The sequence below is a fragment of the Melopsittacus undulatus genome, chromosome 2, assembly GCF_012275295.1.
Source record: "Melopsittacus undulatus isolate bMelUnd1 chromosome 2, bMelUnd1.mat.Z, whole genome shotgun sequence".
NCBI lineage: Eukaryota > Metazoa > Chordata > Aves > Psittaciformes > Psittaculidae > Melopsittacus > Melopsittacus undulatus.
Genome location: NC_047528.1, coordinates 110,059,307 through 110,082,353, shown reverse-complemented (window position 1 = coordinate 110,082,353; position 23,047 = coordinate 110,059,307). Strand labels below are relative to the sequence as shown.

Below are 23,047 nucleotides of genomic sequence, written 5' to 3'. Positions count from 1 at the left end.
CCTGAGGCCGTTTCCTCTTATCAAATCACTTATTACTCGAAAGCAGAGACCAACTGCACCTCATTACAACATCCCTTCAGGTACTTATATAGAGCGATAAGATCCCCACAGAGCCGCCCATCCCGCACAGCTTCACCTGCATCGCGGGCCCCGTACGCGGCAGGAGGCGGTGTGAACGCGTTCTGAGCCCCGCCGCTTCCCGTACCCACCGCATCATCACCGTGCGCCGCGGACACACAGCGCCCTTCCGCGCACTGGCGGCGGCGTTGCCATGGCGGAGCCGCTGCCGGCGCGGTGCGTCCGGGAGCTCGCCGGGAGGAGCGGGCGGCTCATGGCGGTGCCCGCCGCGGCTGTGTCGGTCCCGGGGCACTCGGCACATCTGTTGTACCGCTGGCGGCGCCTCACCGCAGCGGCCGGGGCGAAGGTACCGACGGGAGGCGGCGGAGAGAGCGTTAAGGGGCCTTGTGGAGGGAGTCCAGAGCAGGGCCTTGAAGATGAGCAGCGTGCTGGAGCCTCTCCTATGGAGGCTCTGGGGAGACCTTAGGGCAGCTCCAGTGCCTAAAGGGGCTACAGGACACCTGGGCTTTTGGAGAGGGGTTTCTGGAAGGGGCATGTAGTGAAAGGGCAAGGGGAAATGGCTTTAAACTGGAAGAGGGCAGATTTAGATTAGATACTAGGAATATATGTGGGCTGCCTGTGTTACAGGTGTTATATGTGAAAGCACAGTGACACGTCAGTGCCATTTATACCTCACATGAATATGGGACGAAAAATCACTCAGACCATTTATACAGTGGTCAGCTGGTTATAACAAAATGCTGATACCAGATTTCATAGTTGGTGATTGCTGTGGACTAGCTCAGCAAGTCTCTATCCAGCCCCCAGGGGATGGGTCCTTGCATTTTCTCCAATCACTATGATTGGCACTAATTGCGAAATGAATGCTTACTACTCAGTGATTTCCAAGTCCAATTTCTGCAGTCAATTGAACAGTCTGAGAAACGTGTTTCAAAATGTATCTATTTCTTAAAAAGGCCATGCTATCTTGTATTACATTCCCACTCATGTTTGCTCTCTCTGGAGAAGAAACATGGATATAGGAAGCTTAAAAATTAATGTCCATCAATCCTTAGAAATGTTTTAATTTCTTCAATTTACAGAGAGTGGACCAAGCCTCTGCGTTTGCTATCTCTGAAGCTTGTCCCCTTCAAAAGTCAAGGTATCCACAGGAGCCTTGTGGTCCTGTGACAAGTTCAGAAACCTTGGAATACCTGCAAGATTATGATGAGGCCTGTGAGGAAGGTGAGCTGAAATACTGCCTGCCACAAGCTGCCTAAAATGGACTGGGTTTGATCCAGTGTCATGGTTCTGGTATGGACAGGCTCTTGCAAAGCTTGAGACGATAAGAAACAGTTCACAGTAAGATGAATGGAGAAAGGCATAAAAGGAATCAATTGCTGGAGTCCAAGGTAAACCTTAATCAACATATCTAAGAGAAGGACGAACTGGCTGTCTCCTGGAGATGTCAGGTCAAGACAAGGATGGATACTGCTCTTGAAGACACAGTGTGTGTTCTAATACCATTAGTGGGCTATAGGAAACTGGGTGAAACTACCTGGTGTATTTTTGATAATAGGCCAGCTGTGAAAATGGAGTTGCTCTGTGTAACTTCCACATCTAGGAATAACTGTGTGGTTCTAGTTCAATTCTGATGCAAAATTTTCCTCACTAATTACCTAACTGAATATTCCCTTTCTAATGCCTGTAGCCACAAATACTTACTGAAATTTGATAAATAAGAAAAAAGAGAGAAATTATCTCCCTGCAGTGCTGGAAGTACATCTGCAGTGTAAAAACCTGACAGGAGGCAGCATTTTAAAAACTGAGTTAGCTACTATTAGAATACTTAATGGTATTAACTACACGTTGTCTACTTTGCAAAAGAAGGTATCAATAAGAGAATTGTCAGAACTCTTATAGTCCAGTTATGAAGACATCACATTTCCTAGTCAAAAAAACCCCTTCCCCAAGCGATGTTTTCTTCTTTCTGTTATCAGATAGATATCACTCCCTGGCAGTGCTCAAGGCCAGGTTGGACAGGGTTTAGAGCAACCTGGTCTAGTGGAAGGTGTCCCTGCTCATGGCAGGAAGTTGGAACTAGATGATCTTTAAGGTTCCTTCCAATACTAGAAGTCCATAGAGGGACTTTATATGCATTGTTCATTAGACATTTGAGCTTGCTGAGGAGTAAGTACCAAATCCATCGTGTGGATGGTGCATTCCTGTAGCTGCAGCGTCAATTCTGAGTACAGGTAGTCCCTGGTGAAGTTTGCCACCTGACAGGTTTGTAATCTAGACTGGTTGTTTCTGTGGTACTTGCAAAGGTTAACCTGTACAAATGAAGGAAACATTTGGTCAAACAGTGGTTCTTTTTGTATTTAATATATGACAACCTTGGCTGTACATGTGGAAAGTATCTAAGTGTCTGCAAGGGTAGTGGTAAAGCATGAAAGCTATCCTAGTTATGAATTGCCTCATGTGAATTCCATCTCCTTGATAAAGGCTGTAGTAATTGTAGAAGTGATCTAAATGTCCACAAAGTCTTGTAAGATAAACGAGGTGGAGAAGAGTTCATTTGTGACATGTGATAAGGACAATGTTTACCATCTTCTCTTTCCTGTTCTTTTTATAGATCAAGATGAGAACAGAACTATTAGCCTTATTCCACTTTCTGTTGCAGATCAGCTTTCAGTCATTTTAGATAGCCTTTCTGGCATGTGATATAGCTATCCCAGAGTCAGAGTCTTGCTAGTTTATACTTACCTGTTTATTTTTTAACAAGTGAAGTCATGAGTCTCCTTCCTCATGATAGCTCAAGAGCTACTCAGTAACTGGATGAAGTCTGAACTGGAACTGGTGAGCAATGGAGAAGAAGAAGTTGACTCTGCCCTCCTGGAAAAGCCTTCCGCAGCCCCTCTGAAGTATGAGCGGTTTGATGGTAAGAACAAAGCAATTTGTTTCTGAGGATGTGCTGGGGAAGGGAGCCAGGCCTTGTGGCTTGACAGACTGAGATGTGAAAGTTGCTTTGGCTAGATCAGGTTAGCGGGCTTAGTAGAATCAAGATTAGAGAGCATTTTTCTTCCCTAGCTCTTACAGCAGGTAGCTGTAGGGCTGCATAAATGCACCTCATAAGTATTCAATGTATCCCTTTGTAAAAGAGAAATTCTATTTCATTTGTGTATGGGTATGTCAGATTTATACAGGTGCTTGAGGTGGTCAGAAGCAAGGCAGTAAAAACTGGACAAAATATTGTTACTGCTCTAGTGTGTTCAATGGAAGACTGATTAAGACTCTGGGGATAAATGGAGTGTAATGAGTGTGTCTGCTTTCATCAGAAATGTGTCTGCTTTCATCAGACTTCCCCATTCTGGGAAAGTGATCCCTTTAATTACATTAGGCTTTGTGATCTGAGGCAGAGGGGTTTATTCATTTCAGACTAGCTTAGCTAATTTGAATTCCTCATTTCAGACTTGTGCAGCTATCTAGAATACGAAGCAGAAAGTTCTTCTGTCGAAGAATACCTACAGCACCTTTTGCAGAGTGAAGCTGTGAGCTGTGGGATAAGGGAAGGCCTTCGACTTGAAGACATCAAGGAAAACAAAAAACTTACAGATCCACGAATAACGATGGAGCTTAGACACAAGCAGGTGAGCAGGCAAGGCAGCACATTTCAAAGGAATAAGACAGGATTATAGGATTAGAGTAGATACTGATGCTTCTAAAGACTTGCAGGAAAAGCCACCATGGCAGTAATTTCTGAGTTTGCTCACACCAAGTAATACCAGTTTAACCTCACTCTTGAACTGAGTTTTTCGCTGATCTGGGAGCAAAATCAGTCAGTACCAGCTATGGGTAGGGTTACTTGCTTCATGTGAAAGGTGGTTTGTGACCCACCGTTTTAGTGTACAGTGAGCCTCAATTTCTTCAGCCTTTTGCATCTGCTTTAACTTTTATTCATTCCCTCCTTCCCAGGTGAAAGAAAACCGAATAAGGCATCAGAAGGCATTAGAGCTTCAGAGACAAGTACAGTCCCTGAAGAAATCAGTTCTTTCTGAGGCCAGGCTCCAAGTACAGGCAGAGAACAGAAGGAAGGCCCTGAAGGCTAAGAAGGAGGAGGAGGAAATTCAGAGGGAAATGGTGAAGCTGCGAAGGGAAATGGCTGAGAAGCAGGCCATGGCAGAAGCCTGGAGAACGTAAGAGGGAGAGGGGGGCATGAAAAGAACCACATGAAGACCACTTATCAGCTTCTTTTGCTAAACATAAGAGGCGTGGGGGCCCCAAAGGAAATATTTGCCATTCCTCTGAACTCTCCCAAAACCTTGTAGTCCTTTGTTACCAACATCTGTGGCAGAGATGTTAGTGGGAAGATGCGCAAAAGATACTGTTGGCCTCCCCATAGCCATTATGAGTACACTGAGTGACAAAGCAGGAGTATGTTTGTACCACAATGCATTCTCTCTATCAACTCTGTGGCTACATCCAGCCTAGTTAGCCTCTAATGCAGCCACAAGAGAATAAAGAGTATTCTTGGCTGAGGATACTGCAGATACGTAATTTTTGCTTTTGCTGAGCTTGGATTGTCACAGAGATGCAACTTGTAGGGATGCCATTTATTTACTTAGGCAGCCCTGAGATCCTAAATCTCATGCAAGTGCTTTACTGAAATCTTATTGTTTTCTTCTGCCTGCTGTATTTTGGACATGTTCCAGATTGTTTAATCTCTGGGATTCCCTGACAGAGGCTGTTTTCTAAGAAGGCTGGGTTAAATAATCATAAATTTTCTAATTTGTAGAGATGATTCTCTTAGGATTAGCCAAAAAAAAAGAGCGAAATCTATGCTTACAGTACTTTTCTCATTGTATTAGACCTCTATGTTTGTTCACTTTCCAGGGAGGGGAAGAGACAAGAAAAGAGCCAGAGTCTGTCAATGCAGAAGATACATACTGGTGCCTCACCACCCCTCATCCTGAAGAAAGAAGAGCAAGGAGAGGAGAAACGGAGAAAGGCTCAGGAGCTGCTGCTCAGGATTCAAGCCAATAAACAGAAAGTGAGCATCACCCTTCTTTATCTGAAACACTGAGCTACTTGCCCCCAGCTGCTCTTTGCAAAACAGAAGTAAAAAAGTCCTGGTTATCAGAACTTCTTACTTCTTCCAAGCCTTCCTCCCCATACCTGGAAAGTAGAAGAGTAGAGCAAAAAGTATCTTGTAAGAGCAGGACCAAGAAATCCTGAGTCTCCATCCCCAGTGTTTCCATGCCTCAGGTGTACTCAGGGAGAGGTTTCTCTTAGAATTGTGGCAAAGATGTGACTCTTGGGACAGTTGCCAACATAAAGGTTTCTGCAGTCTAGAAGTAGGCAGGTTTACAGAAGAGGCAGTGAAGCAAGATCTGCTTTCCTTAAAGAAGGAAGTAAAAAGGGAAAGGGGAAAGTGGGGAAAAAAAGTCCTGAGAAGCCCTTATTGTGTATATGAATCACAGAATCCCAAGGGTTGGAAGAGACCCTGGTGCAGGGGGTGAAAGAGAAGTGCTTAAGCTTGGGGTGAATTTTGAGCTGGGTCTCTTAAGAAGTGTACCAGCATATTCACACTAACAGGTTCCTTAAGGATCCACTCCCATCAGGTGCAGTAGGATATTCTGTGCTATTGCAACAGCTCTTTTGATGCAACCATGCAGACTTTGATAATTCCTATTATTATAATTCCTAGTAGGAACCTGTGTCTGTTACCCTCATTATTCTGATACAATGGTCAGTTCTGAGTTATACACCTAGTAATATCAAGAGCTTAGGATTAAAGAGTGATCTTTTTGTACTGGGACTAGATGATCTTAAGGTCCGTTTCAACCCTAACTATTCTATGATTCTATATAGGCAGTCTCAGAAAAGGGAATAAGTTTCTCTGAGTGCAGGTATGAATGCCATGCATCACATAATGTTTTTAATTAATAGAGCTGTCATCACTGTTTATGTCTACTTACCTACATCTAGAATTTTATTAATCATAGAATCTCCTCCCTGGTTCACTTCATCAGCCTGTCCATTGGTTTTGAGTCTGGCTGCTGTTTAGCAGTACACAAGCTCTCTTCAGCACTATGTAAGCTATGAAGATAAGCCTGAAGGAAACCACAGAACAATTTTGGGGCTGCACGTGAGAAGCCATGGCTTAGCTGAGCTAAGCATAATAGCGACACTGATTAGTTGTCTAAAGCAGAAGGAAGTAGGTAGTTTTATCCTTTTTATAAGACTTCATTTGGAGATTTCAGTGAGTGAGAGGAATCCAGTTAAAACAAGGCATTAGGACAAAAGGGGTACAACCGAGTCCTGTGAGGTGACCCACTTGAGGAATCAAAATTAACAGCATCTGCAGTGACAGGGCTAGAATTGTGGGGTAGATTAGATAGCAAATTGCTGTTCTGAATGATGTAAATCCCTCCCAGAGGCAGTGAGTCTAGTTACACAATAGGGGAAAGGTTTGGCTTCCTACTGGAACAAGGATGTCGTGTCATAAATTCGTACTAGGTAGCATCTTGATTTTTGTCTAAGTTAAAAAAGTGGTCCATTGAAATATTCATGAACTGTTCTCCACGTAACTCTTCTTACCTGTAGCATCTTAGACATTTTCTAGATTTTAAAACAGCTTTCCTGTCTCTGGAAATGTTATTCCTTTATACTTGGTGGACTGAGTGTGTTTTAATCAAAAGCATAGTGACCTATGATGTTATCTTTCTAATCCTTTCCTGCTTTTTGTAAAAGACCTGCATATGCTCTGAAAAAGAAAGTCATATAGTTGGAAGGGTGGAGAGGGTCTGCATCTGTATGATGGGCTGTGTCTTGCTCATTGGTTTTCTGACACTCTCCCATGCAGTGCATGCAACGATGTTTCTCTGCCTGGCTGAAAGTCACCCTGGAGCGCAGAATTAAAATGGGAAAAGCCAAAGCCCTTGCTGACTGGAAATGCCAGCTGAAGGCCCTGCGAGCCTGGAGAAATTATACTTGGGCCCAGAAGGTAGTGCAGGAGGCACAGCAGTTGCAAGTTCATCTTCAAGATCAAAACAGGTAGTGACCCTGCACTATGGAATTCCTCCTACTGCAGCAGCATTTAGGCAGTGCAGTGATCAGGGACTGCCCTCCACCTGTCCTTGGAGAAACTGTTCAGCTTTGGAAGGCTTTCAGAGTTAAGCAACAAACAGATTGAGGAAATTATGGGGCCTCATGCCATGGCCTACGCTGCTGTGCTTGATGCAATTGTTTCAGACAGGTCTGGGCAGAAGCCCCACTCTATCATAACACTACTGCTTTCTCATTCAGGAAAAAACAACTGTCTGAGGAATATAACCAGCGACGGCTTTTGCGCTGCTGCTTTCTGGCATGGCGGCACTGGAGCCAAGCAGAAACAGGGAAACAGGAGCTACAGATCCAGAGAGAGGAGACTGAGAAAAAGATGTCACAGCTGCTGGAGGCAGTGTCACTGGAGAAGGATGGGCTGGACAGGCCACTGGATGCTAACCAGCCTGCAACAGCAGAAGTGAACCATCATCAGGATATGCAGAAACACAAGGTAAATCCTTTCCATGTTTTTTTGTCTACTGGCATCTCTGTACTCTTTCAAAGTACTTTTGTGCAATCTGAAATAAAGAGTACATTGTCCCAGAGAGAGGCTTCTTTCCCAGAGTGATCTCCAGATCACTTTTGCTGACAGATCACAGTTACATATTTAATGCCTGCTTCGTCTTAGAATAACAGTGGACTGCATGGCGAGAGATTTGTGTCATGCCAGTGACATGGGGGGAAATGCTGCTGGCTGTTTCACAATAGCACACATCACAAGGAAGCAAAGAGGAGAATCAGAGGTTGCTTCCTAAAACTGCCACTTGTCAGGTCTATAAAGCTTGTACCACAGCAGTATCCCAATCCCAGCATGAATGCTCATGCACATATTACAGGTCAAGTTTTTTGTTTGCTTGGCAGCAAAAGTTGATTTCCTGTGGTGCTTATATCATCCTAGGGGACTTGTATTTTATTTCTGATGCACTAGTAAAATTTGTACTGGAAGGATGGCACTAAAATTGGTGTTTGACCTAGGGATCTGAAAGTAGATGTTGCATCTGATGCCTCTGTATCAGAAAAGGTGCAGCCTCATTCCCCACTGTGCACCAGTTTCATGGTAATATTTATCAAAACTGGAGAAGAAGCATGAGGAAGCTACACCCTGTAGACTTCTCTTCCATCTGAAAAGGGGCCATCCAATAGATCACCCATGTAGATCACTTCAATAACTGCTTTTTTCCTTTGTTCTTCATTTGAGCACTGAGCAGGGACAGCACAGTCAAAAAAGGAGTGTGCTAATCCCTGAGATATGAGTTGACCCATGAGAAATAAGCTGGTTTTGAGCTGTGCTCCTTAACAAAATAGGATATATTCCTGCCAGAGCTCTTGTCTTACCAGCATTTCTTCCTCCTAGTGAGGCACACAGCTCCTTAACAGCTCTTTCCCACAGCCCTCCTATTTTATGCACGGTGGGGCCCCTCTGCCCTGGCTAGGAACTAAAGATTGTTTAGCAGAGATTACCCCATTTCTCAGGCGTCTCGCTAGATTTGCATAAAGAAACAGTATATAGGGAAGGGAGAAGAGTGTTTGCTTTTAATCAATGCCAATTATTTTTTTTTTCTTTAGCCAACTGAAACTTGCCTCATACAGAAAAAACCTGACCAGACCAGAAACCCCTCTTGTTGGGATGCTGCTCACACATCTCATTCGTACAGAAAACCCATGTGTACCTGGGAGATTACCATAAAACATGCAGCTCCAAGTGCCCAGGACCAGGCTGTATATAAGGATCAGATAGCCACTCTCCTCCAACAGTTACAGACAGCTGGTCTAAGGACAGCTCCTGCTTATGGCAGCCGTTTTGAGCACCGTCATGCTTTCCAGCAACGTCTGATTGAGGAGCAGAGGCAGCAGCTTCAGAGACAGCAAAAGCTGATCCTTGAACTGCAGGAAAATCAGAGGCTGAGCAGAATAGAAGAAAAGGCAGCACAAGCCACAGCTGTAACCCCCCTTCAGCAGCCTGACAACTCTGCTTCACAAACCAGGGAGGACAAGCCCGAGAGGGAAAACCAACCCACATGCAAGAATACAACCTATTTGAGGTATATGCTCTTGATAAAGCAGGTTCAGTTAGTCAGCATGTCTCATTCCTGCCCAAGTTCAGCCAGAGTTTGCCAGGCATACTTCTAGTCATGCTACCACTATCATATGACTTCACCTCAAGAGTAATATCAGGCCAGCTACAATTCTCTATCTTTCTTTCTTTTTGCAGCGACTTGACACTGTGTGATCCATACAGGATCCACTGAGAAACAGCAACACTGGAGTGTTGCACATAGTGACAGCAGAGATTTATTTATTTGGGAAAATAGAGTGTCATCCTCAGTATTTCAGAACACACAGCAGCCCTGGGTGTTCAGCTCCTTTTTAATCACTAATCCCATTTCAAGCAGAAGAACGGTGTACCAGGGATCCAGAATGAAAACGCAGCACACTGGAGAATACAAAGTACAAAGCTGTTTCTCAGCTATAGGTGGTGGGCATGAGACAGCATTTAACCACATTTACTGATGAATTTCTTTACTCGTTCCTTTCATAGTCCACCTGTTTCTCATGGGCCAGAAAACACAAGGGCAGTGATGCAAGGCAGAAGGCCCTCCAGCCAGGTGACCTCAACTCATCCCATACTGAAAGGTATTGTTCTAGATAGTGAAGACCATTCCAGACCACTTTTCTCAATAGCTTGTCTGGAAACCTCTCTTTCTTTGCCTCAGCCTTACTGGTTAATGACAGTGTGCAAGTAAAACTCAAGACTCATCCCCAGCCTGACAAGCACTGTGAAAGAGTGAGCTGTTTTCATCTATAAAATCTGAACCACTGCAACCCCTTCAAGTCCCTGCTTAGTACACTGTGTCAGCAGTTACTCCTAACGCTTGTGATTGTTTCTGGTGTGACAAGAATCAGAGAAGCTCTTCTGGGGTTTTTGCTGTCAGTCGTACTACCTTCATTGCACATCCAAGCAAGAGTTAAACTGATCAGTCATTTTAATCTGCCTTTGACAGAGTTATTGAGATTTCAAAGAGAAGTAAGTGCCTATGGAAGGTTTTGTGAAACAGCAGTAGCTAGGCTGGGGAAGGAGCTCTGGATCCTTCTGTAGGTATCCCCCCTTCTCCAGCCACACTGGGATAGCATATACACATTAAACATGCAGCACAGACTTTTCATGCAGTGAATTAAGTTAGGTTCTGTTATATGCCTAGGTCATGATCTCCCATATCATCTTGGAGCCAGTCACAGTCTGCATGAAAATTTGTCTGGAATGTGATCATTGTGATGTTTTAACAGTTTGGGGATTGCCAGAGCTTTTTTGCCATGATAGCTGGGAATTAATGGTTGACTTTCTCTGACTGTGTTCAGCTCCAGTGCTACCTAGTCCAAGCCGTGACTCTTTCTGATTTGCTTGAACTGCGCAACTGAGAGCTAGTAAGCATATTTTCAGAGCATTCAAGTGCTTTTGTTTGAAGATCCCCCAAAAAATCAATGAATAATTTATTACTGGGTGATTTTCCCATGATGGGTAATTTTGGGACAGCTGAGAGGAGAAAAGAATGAGGAAACTTATTGTTAGAACACTTAAATGCTTCCCAGTTATTGATTGCTCAAGCCTATGCTTAGTTTGTTTCTTCTGAAGAAGTAAACACAGGTTCTCAACCCCACTGCATGTCCTGTGTAGTCATGTCAGCACTTACACCTTTGCTGATAGCCAGCAAGATTAACTCATTGTCGTTTATCTCCCAGAAGAAATATTAAGCAGTAGTTTCTCACTAGTGAGTCCATATATTTGTGCGTCACTGTGACAAGGATGCTTTCCATCATGAAGTTGCTCTTAAATAAGCAACTGGAGCTCATAGCAGTTGCCAGTAAACGAGGTGCCCTGAGCCTCAGCACTTGAGCAGGGAAGGCAGAGTAAAACCTCTGAACACAGCTTCTTTCATAACTGAGCCTCATGGCTGTGACTGTCAACCAAGGAGGGTGGAGTGAATCCAATTGGGGTAGTCCTCAGTCATCCCATAGATGTTTATGAGTTCCTTGTTCATGACTCTGCTGGCCGTAAGAGGCAGCAGAAAGCAAGTCCCTTTAGGCTGGCATTGTCAGGTCAGTGGGGCCTGGCAGTAGAGTGAAGTGGTCCTCCTTGTTCACCAAACTTCTGCTGTTATTTGATAGTCATTTGCGCTAAGCCTTATGTCCTCTGTTTCTGTAGCAATGGAGGAGAGGGCGATTCAGCGGGCAGAACGGAAGCGGAAACTAGAAGAAGCCAAACAACAAAGAAAAGAGGAAAAACTGGTAAGGGAATTGGAAAGTGAAGTCATGTCCCATTCACATTGATCTGGTTGCAAGAAATGCTGCTTTAAGCCCGGAGTCAGGAGCCAAGAGAAGGCCCTTTATCCAGACAAGGAGTCTTACAGCTGGTGAGAAAGCACACATCTGAAGCAGTAGTTACAGCTGCATTTGCGTATGGTGAAAGTACCAACCCTGCCATATCACAGGCAGACACTTCATATTGATGCAGTTGCTATGCTAGAAGCAATCTCCCTTACCACTTCTCAGCACTTCTTTCACACCTACCCTGTGACCATAACTTGTCTTTGCCAAGGATGGAAAGGGTGGAATTACATGCAGAGATCTACCTGGTTGAACCTGGCAATGATGGGTTTTCCATCCCCTGCCTTTCCTGTCTGGTCATATGCAGCTTGAGGATGTGCAGTCTCACCAAGTAAAAATCCTGCATCTTCCTAGCAAATCTCTGCTGAAAAGAGAAGATACTGACAAAGTTTGCATAGTTAATATGCAATTTCTGTGATACATATCTGGTGGAGGAGCCTTCTTAGCTTCAGGGCATTAAGCTGTTACTGAAGACATTGATAGTAAGTTGTATTAGGATAAGAAACCTCAGAACTGGGGTCCTAAAGCAACCAGCATTTCTTCCTTCTCCAAGCAAGACAGATAAAATGAGCCTTAGCAAACATTAACCATGGAGTGGACAGACTCCATCAAGTTTCCTCAGCTGCAGTTGCCACAGTCACAGAGATCAGAAAGCAGAGTCATAGTAATCATGCATTATGGTTGGTGAGGATTTTAGGCCTTTGATGCATATATCAAGAGTAAAACCTTTGTGAAATGAAGGTAAAGTGTGGTTTGCAAGGGGAGTAGATAAACATTCAGAGAAGGTTATTGTGACAAGTATGACTGGTACTGAAGCAAAACAACTTCTTTGATCTTCAGTGTTTTGGGGAAAGAAATTTTTGGGTACCTGTAATGCTGCTTTGTACATAGGAGTAAAATTTCAGAGCAGAGCCCAGGAATTCAGAACTGACTTCAGCAATCAGGCTATCAGTAAGCTGGTGTGTATTTTAATTCTTTTAGGGTAAGAGTGGGCAAATACAGCTTAGGGCACAGAAAGATATACATATATATATAGGTAGTAGAAAGAACAGTCCCTCCTTCCTCTCCCTCCCGCAGTTCATTGTCCAGCACAGATCATGTCTAGTATGTGACAAAGTCTGCTTCCTTCTGAAGTTTCAGGTGCTGGTCAATACCAAAGGAATACTGGGAAAGCTTAGAGGTCTGTGTTCTCTGAAAAGGTCACATGCACCAAATTACATTTTACCTTCCTCCATTTCAAGGCCCAGCTGAAAGCTGAAGAGGAAGCACGACAGAGGAAAGAGGCTGAGGAAAAGGAAGCTCAGCAAGAAAAACGACGGGAGGAGAGAAGGCAGCAGAAGCTGGTGAGCAAACACCTTACCTGTTTCCACCTTCTTTAGCAGGGAGAGAGAAGAAGAGCCATTACTCACTGGCACTCAGTCAGCAGACAGAGTAATGTGAGCCAAAAATCTTCATTAGTAGAGCTGAGTTCCATGGCACCTGCTATATAGACTTACCATCTTCCCCCTTTTTGGCAGTACTAGGGAAAGGGCTGTGGACCAGACACACAATGAAGTATTTACTCTGCCTGGTTTATCATCAGGACTAGGGGTCACAGAGCTGGTGGATGTTCACTACTGAAATACAGCCACATAGGCCCCCAGTGGCAGCATGGTCAGCCTACTTTCAGCCTGCTCCTTCCATTTGTATCACCTGCCAGCATGCATAATGATACCAGTCACATTCAAAAGTAAACAAGCTTGACAGTTACATCAAGGGCAACTTTCCACGTGAAGAATAGAAGCATCCTCTCCTTGGAAGTAGCCTAGGAGTAGCCCCACTTCGTTATTGTTACTTGGAAATGAGATGTTTTAATAACCCAAATAGCACATTTGAGATCCTACAGGAATTTGACCTACAACTACTGTTCTACTTGGATTGAGTGTTTTGGGATGTTTGACTTGCATCCCTGAATCTCAGTTAAAAGTAATATTGTACAGTTATAAAATACCCATATCCCTCTCTGATTATTTAGGCTAGATTAAGTGGTAGGGTCTGTGCATCAACTCAGAACCAGTTTTGGACATGTTTTCAATCTAGTTTTATAAACATAGAAAGCTGCCCTCCTTGAGATCACCAAATCACCCCTCCCCACATTGATGAAGGCCTATCTAAAGGAGGTTGCTGCTACATTAACCCTGCTGGCAGCCGTGGATTATATGTCTACTGCAGTAACACCAAACTGCAGTGCTGAGTAAAGGCCAGTTGCTGATGAGTGGCCTAGGGAAATGGCCAGAAATACCATAATCTTCCATGAGAATGTTAGATAACTTGCTCTGCCTTCTACCGCAGGTTCTAGTACATGGGATCATGTCTGGTCTGCACTGCTGAAAACAATGCAGATCCCTATTTCCTGTCAGATCAGGACCTCCAGCTCCAATATGACAATCTGATCTCATTGCTTAAAATCCTCTTTATCCAGAGTGAATTAAAACTACCACTCATTGTATTGCAGAAAGAGCTGGAGAAGCAGAGGAGGCTGGAGAGAGAGCAGCAGCTCCAGAAAAAGGCAAGAGATCACTATGAAAAGGTCCTGCTCAGAAAGCTGGGAATGGTGCCATGGAAAAGGCTGAGGGAGCAAGCCAAGGAAAACCTGGTGGTAAGTGCTGAAGATAAAGGAAAGAACTGGTGCCCTGGGAGGAAAGAAAAAAGAATGGATGCAGCATAAACATTCATAGGCTCTTAAGACAGGTAGAGATGAAAAAAGTAAAAGTTCTCCCTGCATACCGTGCCCTATATTAATTCTTTAAATCAGTTCTTTAAATCTGACAATAACCATGAAAGGTTGTCAGAAACCCTGTTTATAGCTGATCAAACAGGAACCAAAAGGACAGAGAAAGGAACAAATTTCAACCTAATGTGAAGCCCTCTTTTGTTAGCCTCCACTTGTCTGATGGACAAATTGCCAAGTGATTTGATGCCAGTAATGCAGTGGGAGTTAGTGTAGCATGATACAGCAAAAAAAGTAACTTGAAGTTGTAGGACACGAGCCTGTCAGTTCTCTTGCTCCACAGCAAAGCTAATCAGTAATACACCACCAAGCCACTGTAGTTACAGTAGTTAACCCCAGTCCATCTCTAGGGTTTTCCCTCTCTCTGGAGTTGCTGCTGGTGCAGGGTTGGCCACTGATAGAGGTAGGACTCCAGAAGTGATAATCCAGGTTGTTCTAACCTGGCCATATCTTCAGTGCAGAATAGCAAGTGGTGGCTTCTGAGACCTTGACACATCAGTATTGCTAATGAAACCCTTCCATACATGAGGGACTCTTTATTAGGGACTATAGTGATAGGACAAGGGATAACGGGTTCAGACTTAAACATGGGAAGTATAGATTGGATATAAGGAGAAAGTTCTTCACTGTAAGGGTGGTGAGGTACTGGAGTGGGTTGCCCATGGAAGTTGTGAATGCTCCATCCCTGGTGGTGTTCAAGGCCAGGTTGGACAGAGCCTTGAGTGGCATGGTTTAGTATGAAGTGTCCCTGCCCATGGCAGGGGGTTTGGAACTAGATGATCTTAAGGTCCTTTCCAACCTTAATTATTCTATGATTCTATGACTGAATGGGGATCCTTTATCGGGGTGGACTAATAACAGTCAACCATATTCTGAAGATTTAGCCTTAGGGCTGTGTTGGCAAGCTTCCACTGAACTGCAGCTACTTACAGCACTCAAACAAATGCACATAGGCCTCCTGCTGGGAAGTAGAGGGATAGCATCTGTTACCTAAATCTGTCCTGCTTGTCAGCATTATGGATGGAGCTGGACTAAATTGTTACAGGCCATGACTCTGCTCCACTCACAATAGGTTAAACTGAGCATCTAATTCAAAAAGCTGTTTTCTGGAAGTGACACGGCAGTGGCCTGATACAGAGGCTGGTCTTACTCCTTATGTTGACCCCCCTTTGTGGGAACCTGTCCTGTAAGTTATTCCAGCTGTCAGACATTTGCATTTTGTGAGTCCTAAAAAGCTGAGGTGAGTTTTCTAAGTGTACCCAGTTTTCTTTAGCTTTATGTGGTCACTAGTCCTGGTAACTAGCTGCCATCTCTGCTGTCTTTATTCAGGTGGCAGAAAGGCACCACTGCTTGGGCCTGCAGAGGAAATGCCTGATGGCTTGGCTTCAGGACACCCAGAGAAGCCTTATGGAGAAGGTGTCTCGGGCTGAGGACTTCTATTCCCATGTATTGCTGAGACGGGGCTTCAGGAACTGGCTAAAGGTTTGCCTGCGCCACAGTGGAGAAATGATACTAAGCAAGCTGGCTGCTGCCAGCCTTTCCTACACCACGGTGCCACTTCACATACATGCAGCCCAGCATTTGCTCAGTTACACTTTTCCTATGCCAGAAACCTGACTCCCTTCTTCAGAGACCTTCTTTCAGCTCTCCACTCTTCATCATTCTTCTCCACCCCGGACACTCTCCTATGCACTGCACCTCCACCTTTACACTGCCTCATCGTGCTCTCCACTGACTTTCCTCTACTCCTGTAGCTCACCCTTCACTGCCACAGTCTCACCACTGCTCTGTTTCTGCTTATTGGGCTGGGGGTTGGCAGAAAGAAACCATTCTCACCTCTTTTTCTGTCCTTGTTCCCTAGTATAACGATTATCTCTCCACACTGGAGGAGAGACTGAGTACACTCCATGCAGCCTACCTCATGAGGAGGTACTTCTGTTCATGGTTTAATCTGTTCATGGAAGAAAAAAGTATCTTATGGGAGAAGATGAAGATTGCTACTGAGCATAGTAACAAGTAAGTGCACTCCCTTGCCAGCAGTTCTTTTTAATATACCATATGGGTTATTTTTGAGACTTTTGGCAGGTCTATTATCTGCTCCCTATAACCACATCAAATAGGCTCATTACTGCCACTGTTTTGTTTTTATGATATGCACAGACAACATGAACAGAGGTTTATGGTAAGAATTTTCCATGCAGTCTGGAAAAGGAGGTCTAGTGGTACACTTCATAGGACTTTGAAATCTGCTGAAAGAGAATACAGTGAAAGTGGATAAGTAACTGAACCCTTCTAAGCCGATTAGCAGATCTGTCCATGCAGCTTCTGCTAAAAGCTGCCTTAAGAAAATCTTCAGGTACAATGATAGCAAGCCAAGTGACTGTGCAGGAATTACACTGTACTGTTTTATCCACAACGGCTTATTTAGTTCACAAATCCAAAGCTGATGAAATAGAAAGCCTCCTTAAGGAATCTTTCCATTTATGCTGTTGTCAGCCTGAGTTGGCAGTGAGAACTACAGCAGCCAATTCTATTGATCATGTCTGGAGCTGGTGCACCCAGTTCACTTACTGTTCCGTAGCTGTGCATTTTAGCAGAAAACATGCATGTTTACATACGTCACCATGAAAGCTTGTCAGTTGCCTGCAGTCACAAATAGGCTGTCTCTGCATAGCCCAGACAGGATCTACAGCACTTTGGAGGAAGAGTTAAATTAAATTCACCTCTTCTGTGGCAGAGCAAACCTGTTTAGCTTGCTCGCAGATCAGAACAGTGCACAGTTTAGCCCAACAAGCCAGCAAAGTGGAGCATCCAGGAGAAATTCAGACCCAGGAAAGAATGGGTTCATTCTACATATGACTTCATATCAGGGGCATTATCACATGTTGTTCTCCTTACCTTTTCCCCCACTGACTGGCAAAAGTCAATTCAGACCCTGACATAGCAAACTATTCTTTGGACAGGACTGTTGCTCATTTGGGAACCCAGGGCACAAGGTGGGGGGGTAACTAAAATCAGGTACAAATTGAAGCCCAGCTGCCTGCACTTCCAAGGGGTTGGTCTGGACAAAATGAGCCTGCATTTTTCCTGAAGAAGCTGTTTTTCAAAGACCCTTTTATTCTTCAGGAAATATCTTTCATCTTCGGAATGCTGAGCAAATTCTAACTAATGAATCCTGTTAGAGGGAGAAGCAAAATTCTTGGGGGAGAGGAGTAGAGGAGGTAATGTGTTATTTTTCCCTGCCATGGTTGACGTATTAATAGAGTGGTTTGCATATAGATGTTTAATGTCACAGACCTGACTAGCAGCAGAAAAGAGAAATCCCACTGCTATTTTAGGGGAGTTCCCCTCTCAAATAAAAGTATTCTTTTGATTACCTGTTCTGTTAGGAGCACATCTGCATGTTGTCACTTAGTTCTTTTTGTCTCCATTTCTTTAAGGAAAGTCATGATGAATGCATTCAAGACATGGAGGCAGTACCCACTGCTGATGAAAGAGGAAAGAGAGAGAGAGGAACGGAGGAACCAGTTACGCAGGAGAGTAGCTGAAATTCTTCCTGACTTCCAAACATGACAGAAGAGAGTCAAAGGAGACAAAAGACTGATTCTGTCCACTGCTCTCTTCCCACTGACTGAACCAAATCCAAAGGGAAGCCATTTCAGGGCTGTTGTGGTTTAACCCCAGCCAGTAACTCAGCACCACACAGTCGCTCACTTTCCCCCCACCTTTTTCTCCTCTCACTGGGGGGAAGGGAAATCTAAATAATGTAAACCCCTCTGGTTAAGAACAGTTTAATAACTGTTTTTATATAAAATAAATAACTTTATATATAAAATATAGTGGTAATAGGAGTAATACCAGCAGTAATAAGAGGAAACAACAAGAGAAGAAATGAAAGCTCAGAAAGCACAAGTGATGCATGATACAGCTGCTCACCACCTATTGACCAATACCCAGACCAACCCCAGCAGCGATCAGTCCCTTCCAGGTGACTCCCCCCAGTTTCTATACTGGGCATGATGTGCTGTGGTATGGAATGGTTTGGGTCAGGTTTCCTGTCTCTGCTTCCTCCTGGCTTCTTGTGCCCCTCCTCACTGGCAGAGCATGAGACTGAAAAGTCCTCAACCAGGGTAAGTGCTACTGGGCAACAACTAAAACATCATTGTGTTATCAGCATTGTTCTCAGACTGAAGCCAAAACACAGCCCTGCACCAGCTACAGGGAAGGAACTTAAATGAAGCATATATGGAAACTTGAGTTTCACTGTGTGCTTCAAGGGGTTATTCTCCACAATGTCCTTCTGCTGTGAGGTATCTGTAGGGGTGTCTTGGCTAATGGCAGTGAGGCCTAGGTAACCAAAGCCTAGCACAGGGTTTTTTTCAGGCCAAGACCATTTCCACATGCAGTGCTGTGGCACTGATATGAATCCTCCATCACAGGAAGCACACAACTGAACACCTGTTTTTCCTTAATCAGTAATCTGGTGCTTTTCTGTTGCAAGTGCTTGATGAGAGAGCAAACAGACCTGTCAGACTATCAGCTGACCCCTGAGCACTAGTGCAAACGTGGCCACCCAGAGAACAGTTCCTTTCTGACTGCCAGGGTGATTTGGATGCATTGAGGACAGAGATGAGCTATCTGCACATCATATTTGCTAATGGTCCAGATCACAGCATGGCAGATAGGTGATCTAAAACCTTGATTCTTTTTCAGGGACTGCGTATTTTGCAGCACTGGCCAGCTCACATGCACAGTGCTCTGATTTTTGAGGCAAGCATGGATTCCAAGTTCACAAGCCTTGTCATTTAAGGCGTGTGTAGGTTGTGCCAAAGGCCTCATCACAGCTGTGGCAAGGCCTATGTCATATTTAATAGTGGTTTTAGGTGGCCACCCAGATGGGGCCGGTGCTTGCTAGTGCTGTTATTCTTTGGGGAATGTCAGCGTATTAAGATGCTCATTCCATTGGTTTTTATTTTTCCTGAAGAAGCTGTTTTTCAGAGACCCCTTTATTCTTCAAGAATATCTATCATATACTGTTCTTTGGGTATTCCATGCTGACCAGAGGAATCTGGATGGAGCACCTCTCTTAGAAGAAAAGGCTGAGTTGTGGTTGTTCAGCCTGGAGATAACTCCAGGGAGACCTTATCGTGGCCTTCCAGTTCTTAAAATGGGCCTATAGGAAAGATGATGATAAGTTTTTTATCAGGGCCTGTTGTGACAGGAAGAGTTGGGGATGGTTTTAAATTAAAAAAGGGGAGATTCAGGCTGGATGTGAGGAAAAAATTCTTTATGATGAGGGTGGTGAAACACTGGCACAGATTGTCAGGGAGGATGCCCCATCCTTGGAGGCAACCCAGGCCAGGCTGGATGTGATGTTGGGCAACCTGATCTAGTTGAAGATGTCCCTGTGCATTACAGGGGGGTTGAACTAGATGGGTTGGAAGGGACCGTCAAAGCTCAAATTACTCTATGATTCTGTAATTATTACTGTCAGCTCTACCAATGGAAGTGTGTGTATTGTGCAGAAATGTGACCTTGGGAAGAAGTGTGTGTCCCATGTGTGCCCATTGGGTATTTCCTTCTCACCTGGGTGTAACTGCAAGCAAACAGTGAAGAACCACCACCACCACATAGAAGAGTGCTGCGACACCCTCAGCTCCTCTTGCCAGCCCTGCATGGCAGCTGCCTTGGCTGGGTATGGCAACTGTGGGAGTGGGGCTGAATGACACATCCTGCTTTGAGAGCTTTTAAAGCCTTCAAGTGTTTTAGTCATCAGTATGGTAAAGCATTGTGATAGCTAACAAAGTATCATGTAAAGTGTTAAATATTTCTCAGCATTTAAAAAGAACTGGAATATAACTGGCTGAGGGAGCTGGTGTTGTTCAGCCTGGGGAAACAAAGACTCCAGGGAGACCTTAGGAGAACCTTCCAGTGCCTAAAGGGGGCCTAGAAATCTGGAGAGGGACTTTTTACAAGGGCATATAGGGGTAGGACAAGGGGGAATGGCTTTAAACTGAAAGAGGATTTAGATTAGATATTGTGAAGAAATTCTTTACTATGAGGGTGCTGAGGCGCTGGCACAGGGTGCCCAGAGAAGCTGTGGCTGTTCCATCCCTGGCAGTGTTCAAGGCCGGGTTGGACAGAGCCTTGGGTTACATGGTCTAGTGTGAGCCATCCCTGCACGTGGCAGGGGGTTAGAACTAGGTGATCTTAAGGCCCTTTTCAACTCAAACCATTCTATGATTCTATACTTATATGATTCTATGTGCTTTGCCTCTGTGTGCGGTACTCTCTAATGTTACTGACTAGTCAAGTCTATTTAGAAAGAGATTACCGATTTACAGGAACTAGCAAGCCTCACTGTAGAATACATAATGAGCCTTACATTTCTTCTACCCAGTCAGGGTTTTTCCCTTTGTATTCTTTAGACATCTCTTTTTTCATAGTTAAACACACTGCATTGCAAAATCCGGGTGTGATTCATGGCAGGGGTTAAGGTCCTTTCCAACCCTGACTGTTCTATGATTCTAGGATTCCATGGTTTCATCTTCCCTGAAAGGGAGCAGCACTCTTAAGCTAGTGGTTAGAGAAGAATTTTTCTGGAGAAGTGGCTTGATTCATGAGAGAAATGAGAGCTGTTACGAGAGTGGGATTTCCCAAGATGACGAAACCCTCAGGGGTAGGGAGAAGATTAGAAGGGGAAATGCATGTAACCACAGATCCGGATATCACAGCTTGTGTAAGAATTCGATCTTAATCTTGAAAAGCACGTAATGGTTTTAGCTGTTAATTTACCAGAAGCTTTTGCAGGTAAACTTGTAAAAGTGCCATTCTGTTACCTATAAATCATAGTAAACTTGTACTGTAATAAAACTAAGGTTTTATATATTTTTCATTAATTTTTATGTAGTTTTCAGGTTTTTAATGTATCTTTTTTCTACTTGAATATGTGGCCAGCCTTGAGGGATTTTTAATACTTGGCAGACTGTGGGCTCCACCAAAAACATCAGGGTTCATTTAAGAGGTACTACTCCAACAGTCCTGAGCACCGGGGGGAGGACAGGCTGAATCCTGAAGAGGCAGTGCCAGCATCCTTCACTGATTTGCGTAAGGCAATTTCAGAGCAGGTACCTCTGCATTCTGGCATGAGAAGTGTATCCTTATGGGAAAAGCTGTGGCCGTAGCAATATGCACCCAAGTGGAATGGGCAGTTGCTGACCTTTGAGTGTCTCACATCTGTTTGTAACAGTGCGCCTGCAACTCAGAGTCACCTTGAAGGATTTACCTGACAGTGGTATGGCAGTAGAAACTACAGTGTAAATGGTAACAGTAGTTTGCTAACTGTGAATTTCCAGCTGGTGTTAAGTGCCGCTGTAAGTCCCCTTGCCATACAACAGAGTCCAGCAGGCACTAGTTCAAGATCCTGTTTGACACTGCAAAAACACTTTCTGGGTGTTGATTTAATAAGGGAGTCCTTTCCTGACACTGATTTCAGAGAGTTTTAAAACTGTTTCATGGGTCATATATGGGTGGCACTGTACATTACATACATGTGAGCTGGGCTTACTGGTTTTTTGTTCAAGAGGGAGCTTAACATTTCCTTTCTTTTCCCAATTCATGTGTAAATGAGCAAACATTAACAATTTATTCACAACTAGTGGCATTATGTATATATGAAGGTACATATGTAAGATTTTCTTCCAAGATGAGGTGATTGCTCTTGGATAAGTGTGGTAAGTGTTTTACTGGGGCTATTAACAGTTTGATTTTACTGGTGTTGAGTTTTCCATGCTTTAGCTTGTATATGAATGAGCACTGCATACTGCGTGCATGTTGAGGCTACTGCCTAAATGGTGGTTGCTTGAGTGCACTTAATTTTTCTTGTAACAATAATTTGTACTGAAAAGTGTGAAGGAGGGAGTCAAATTGACTTATACCATTACTTATTCTATGTAACAAAGGCTGTGCTTTTCTAACAGTTGGACAAAGTTCAAAGATTTGAGATGAAGAGGGAATGTAAAGGAATAGCAAGAGCTGCCTTAGTGAGCTGTAGTCAGAACAGGGTGACAAATTTGACAAATGGAAGCAAAAACATAATAAAAGCTCACTGATTAAGTAAACTGAGTTGATTTTCATATGAGTAGATGTACTGCATCTTCTTCTTGTAGCTACACTGAAAGGGGAAAAGCCTTTGAAGAGACCTCCCATCTGCTGCAAAAGCTTGTGTAGCACAGCCTTGTTGAACCTTTCAGAGTCATAAAGCCAGCCGAAGAGACCAACCATTTAAAAGTAATGAAACACACAGCACCAACTGTTGTGGTAGGAAAAGAGGGACTCCTAGACCTTATGCTTAGAAGCAGTGGGAAGGATACACTGCAAAAACCATTTCTGGCATGTGTTTACTTCACATTTGAGTGGTTAAGGTTTGTATTTCTTACTCCTGCAGTGGAAATAATTGGGGGCCAGACATAGGCAAACTGGGCATCCACTTGAATAATGCAGAGTTTATCTGCCTCTTTGCTTCATTATGAACTCCAAGAAACTGAAGTTTTTCCTCTTGTATTTACCCATTGAACTGGTTTGTAAATAAATGAGTTTCACAAAAATCAATGTTTTTTCATCAATTTTGTAGTTGGGAACATGGAGGGAATGAATGAAGTGACATACCCAAAACAACCAGCGAGTCAGAATTTGACTGAGGTTTGTGGGACTCTAAACTGCATCTCTCTC

General features: G+C 43.9%; 1 protein-coding gene across 1 annotated transcript; it reads left to right on the top strand.

The window, feature by feature from the left end:
• The first annotated feature begins 289 nt into the window (after positions 1–289).
• Positions 290–18,013, top strand: CCDC191 (coiled-coil domain containing 191). The gene is made up of 16 exons (XM_034074419.1): positions 290–424; positions 1,161–1,302; positions 2,873–2,998; positions 3,529–3,707; positions 4,033–4,253; positions 4,951–5,107; positions 6,923–7,113; positions 7,366–7,615; positions 8,731–9,206; positions 9,704–9,798; positions 11,366–11,448; positions 12,789–12,890; positions 14,042–14,185; positions 15,647–15,799; positions 16,179–16,333; positions 17,758–18,013. The coding sequence occupies exons 1-16, from the start codon at positions 332–334 to the stop codon at positions 17,888–17,890; spliced, it is 2,700 nt and encodes an 899-aa protein (XP_033930310.1). The 5' UTR covers positions 290–331; the 3' UTR covers positions 17,891–18,013.
• Positions 18,014–23,047: the final 5,034 nt, after the last annotated feature.

What these genes read in the sequence shown, in the direction of transcription:
- CCDC191 (XM_034074419.1), top strand. Translation starts at nt 332, where the DNA reads ATGGCGGTGCCCGCCGCGGCTGTGTCGGTCCCGGGGCACTCGGCACAT. An exon ending in AACTCATCCCATACTGAAAG is followed by an intron (nt 9,799 to 11,365) that starts GTATTGTTCTAG and finishes CTGTTTCTGTAG; the next exon opens with CAATGGAGGAGAGGGCGATT. An exon ending in AAAGAAAAGAGGAAAAACTG is followed by an intron (nt 11,449 to 12,788) that starts GTAAGGGAATTG and finishes CTCCATTTCAAG; the next exon opens with GCCCAGCTGAAAGCTGAAGA.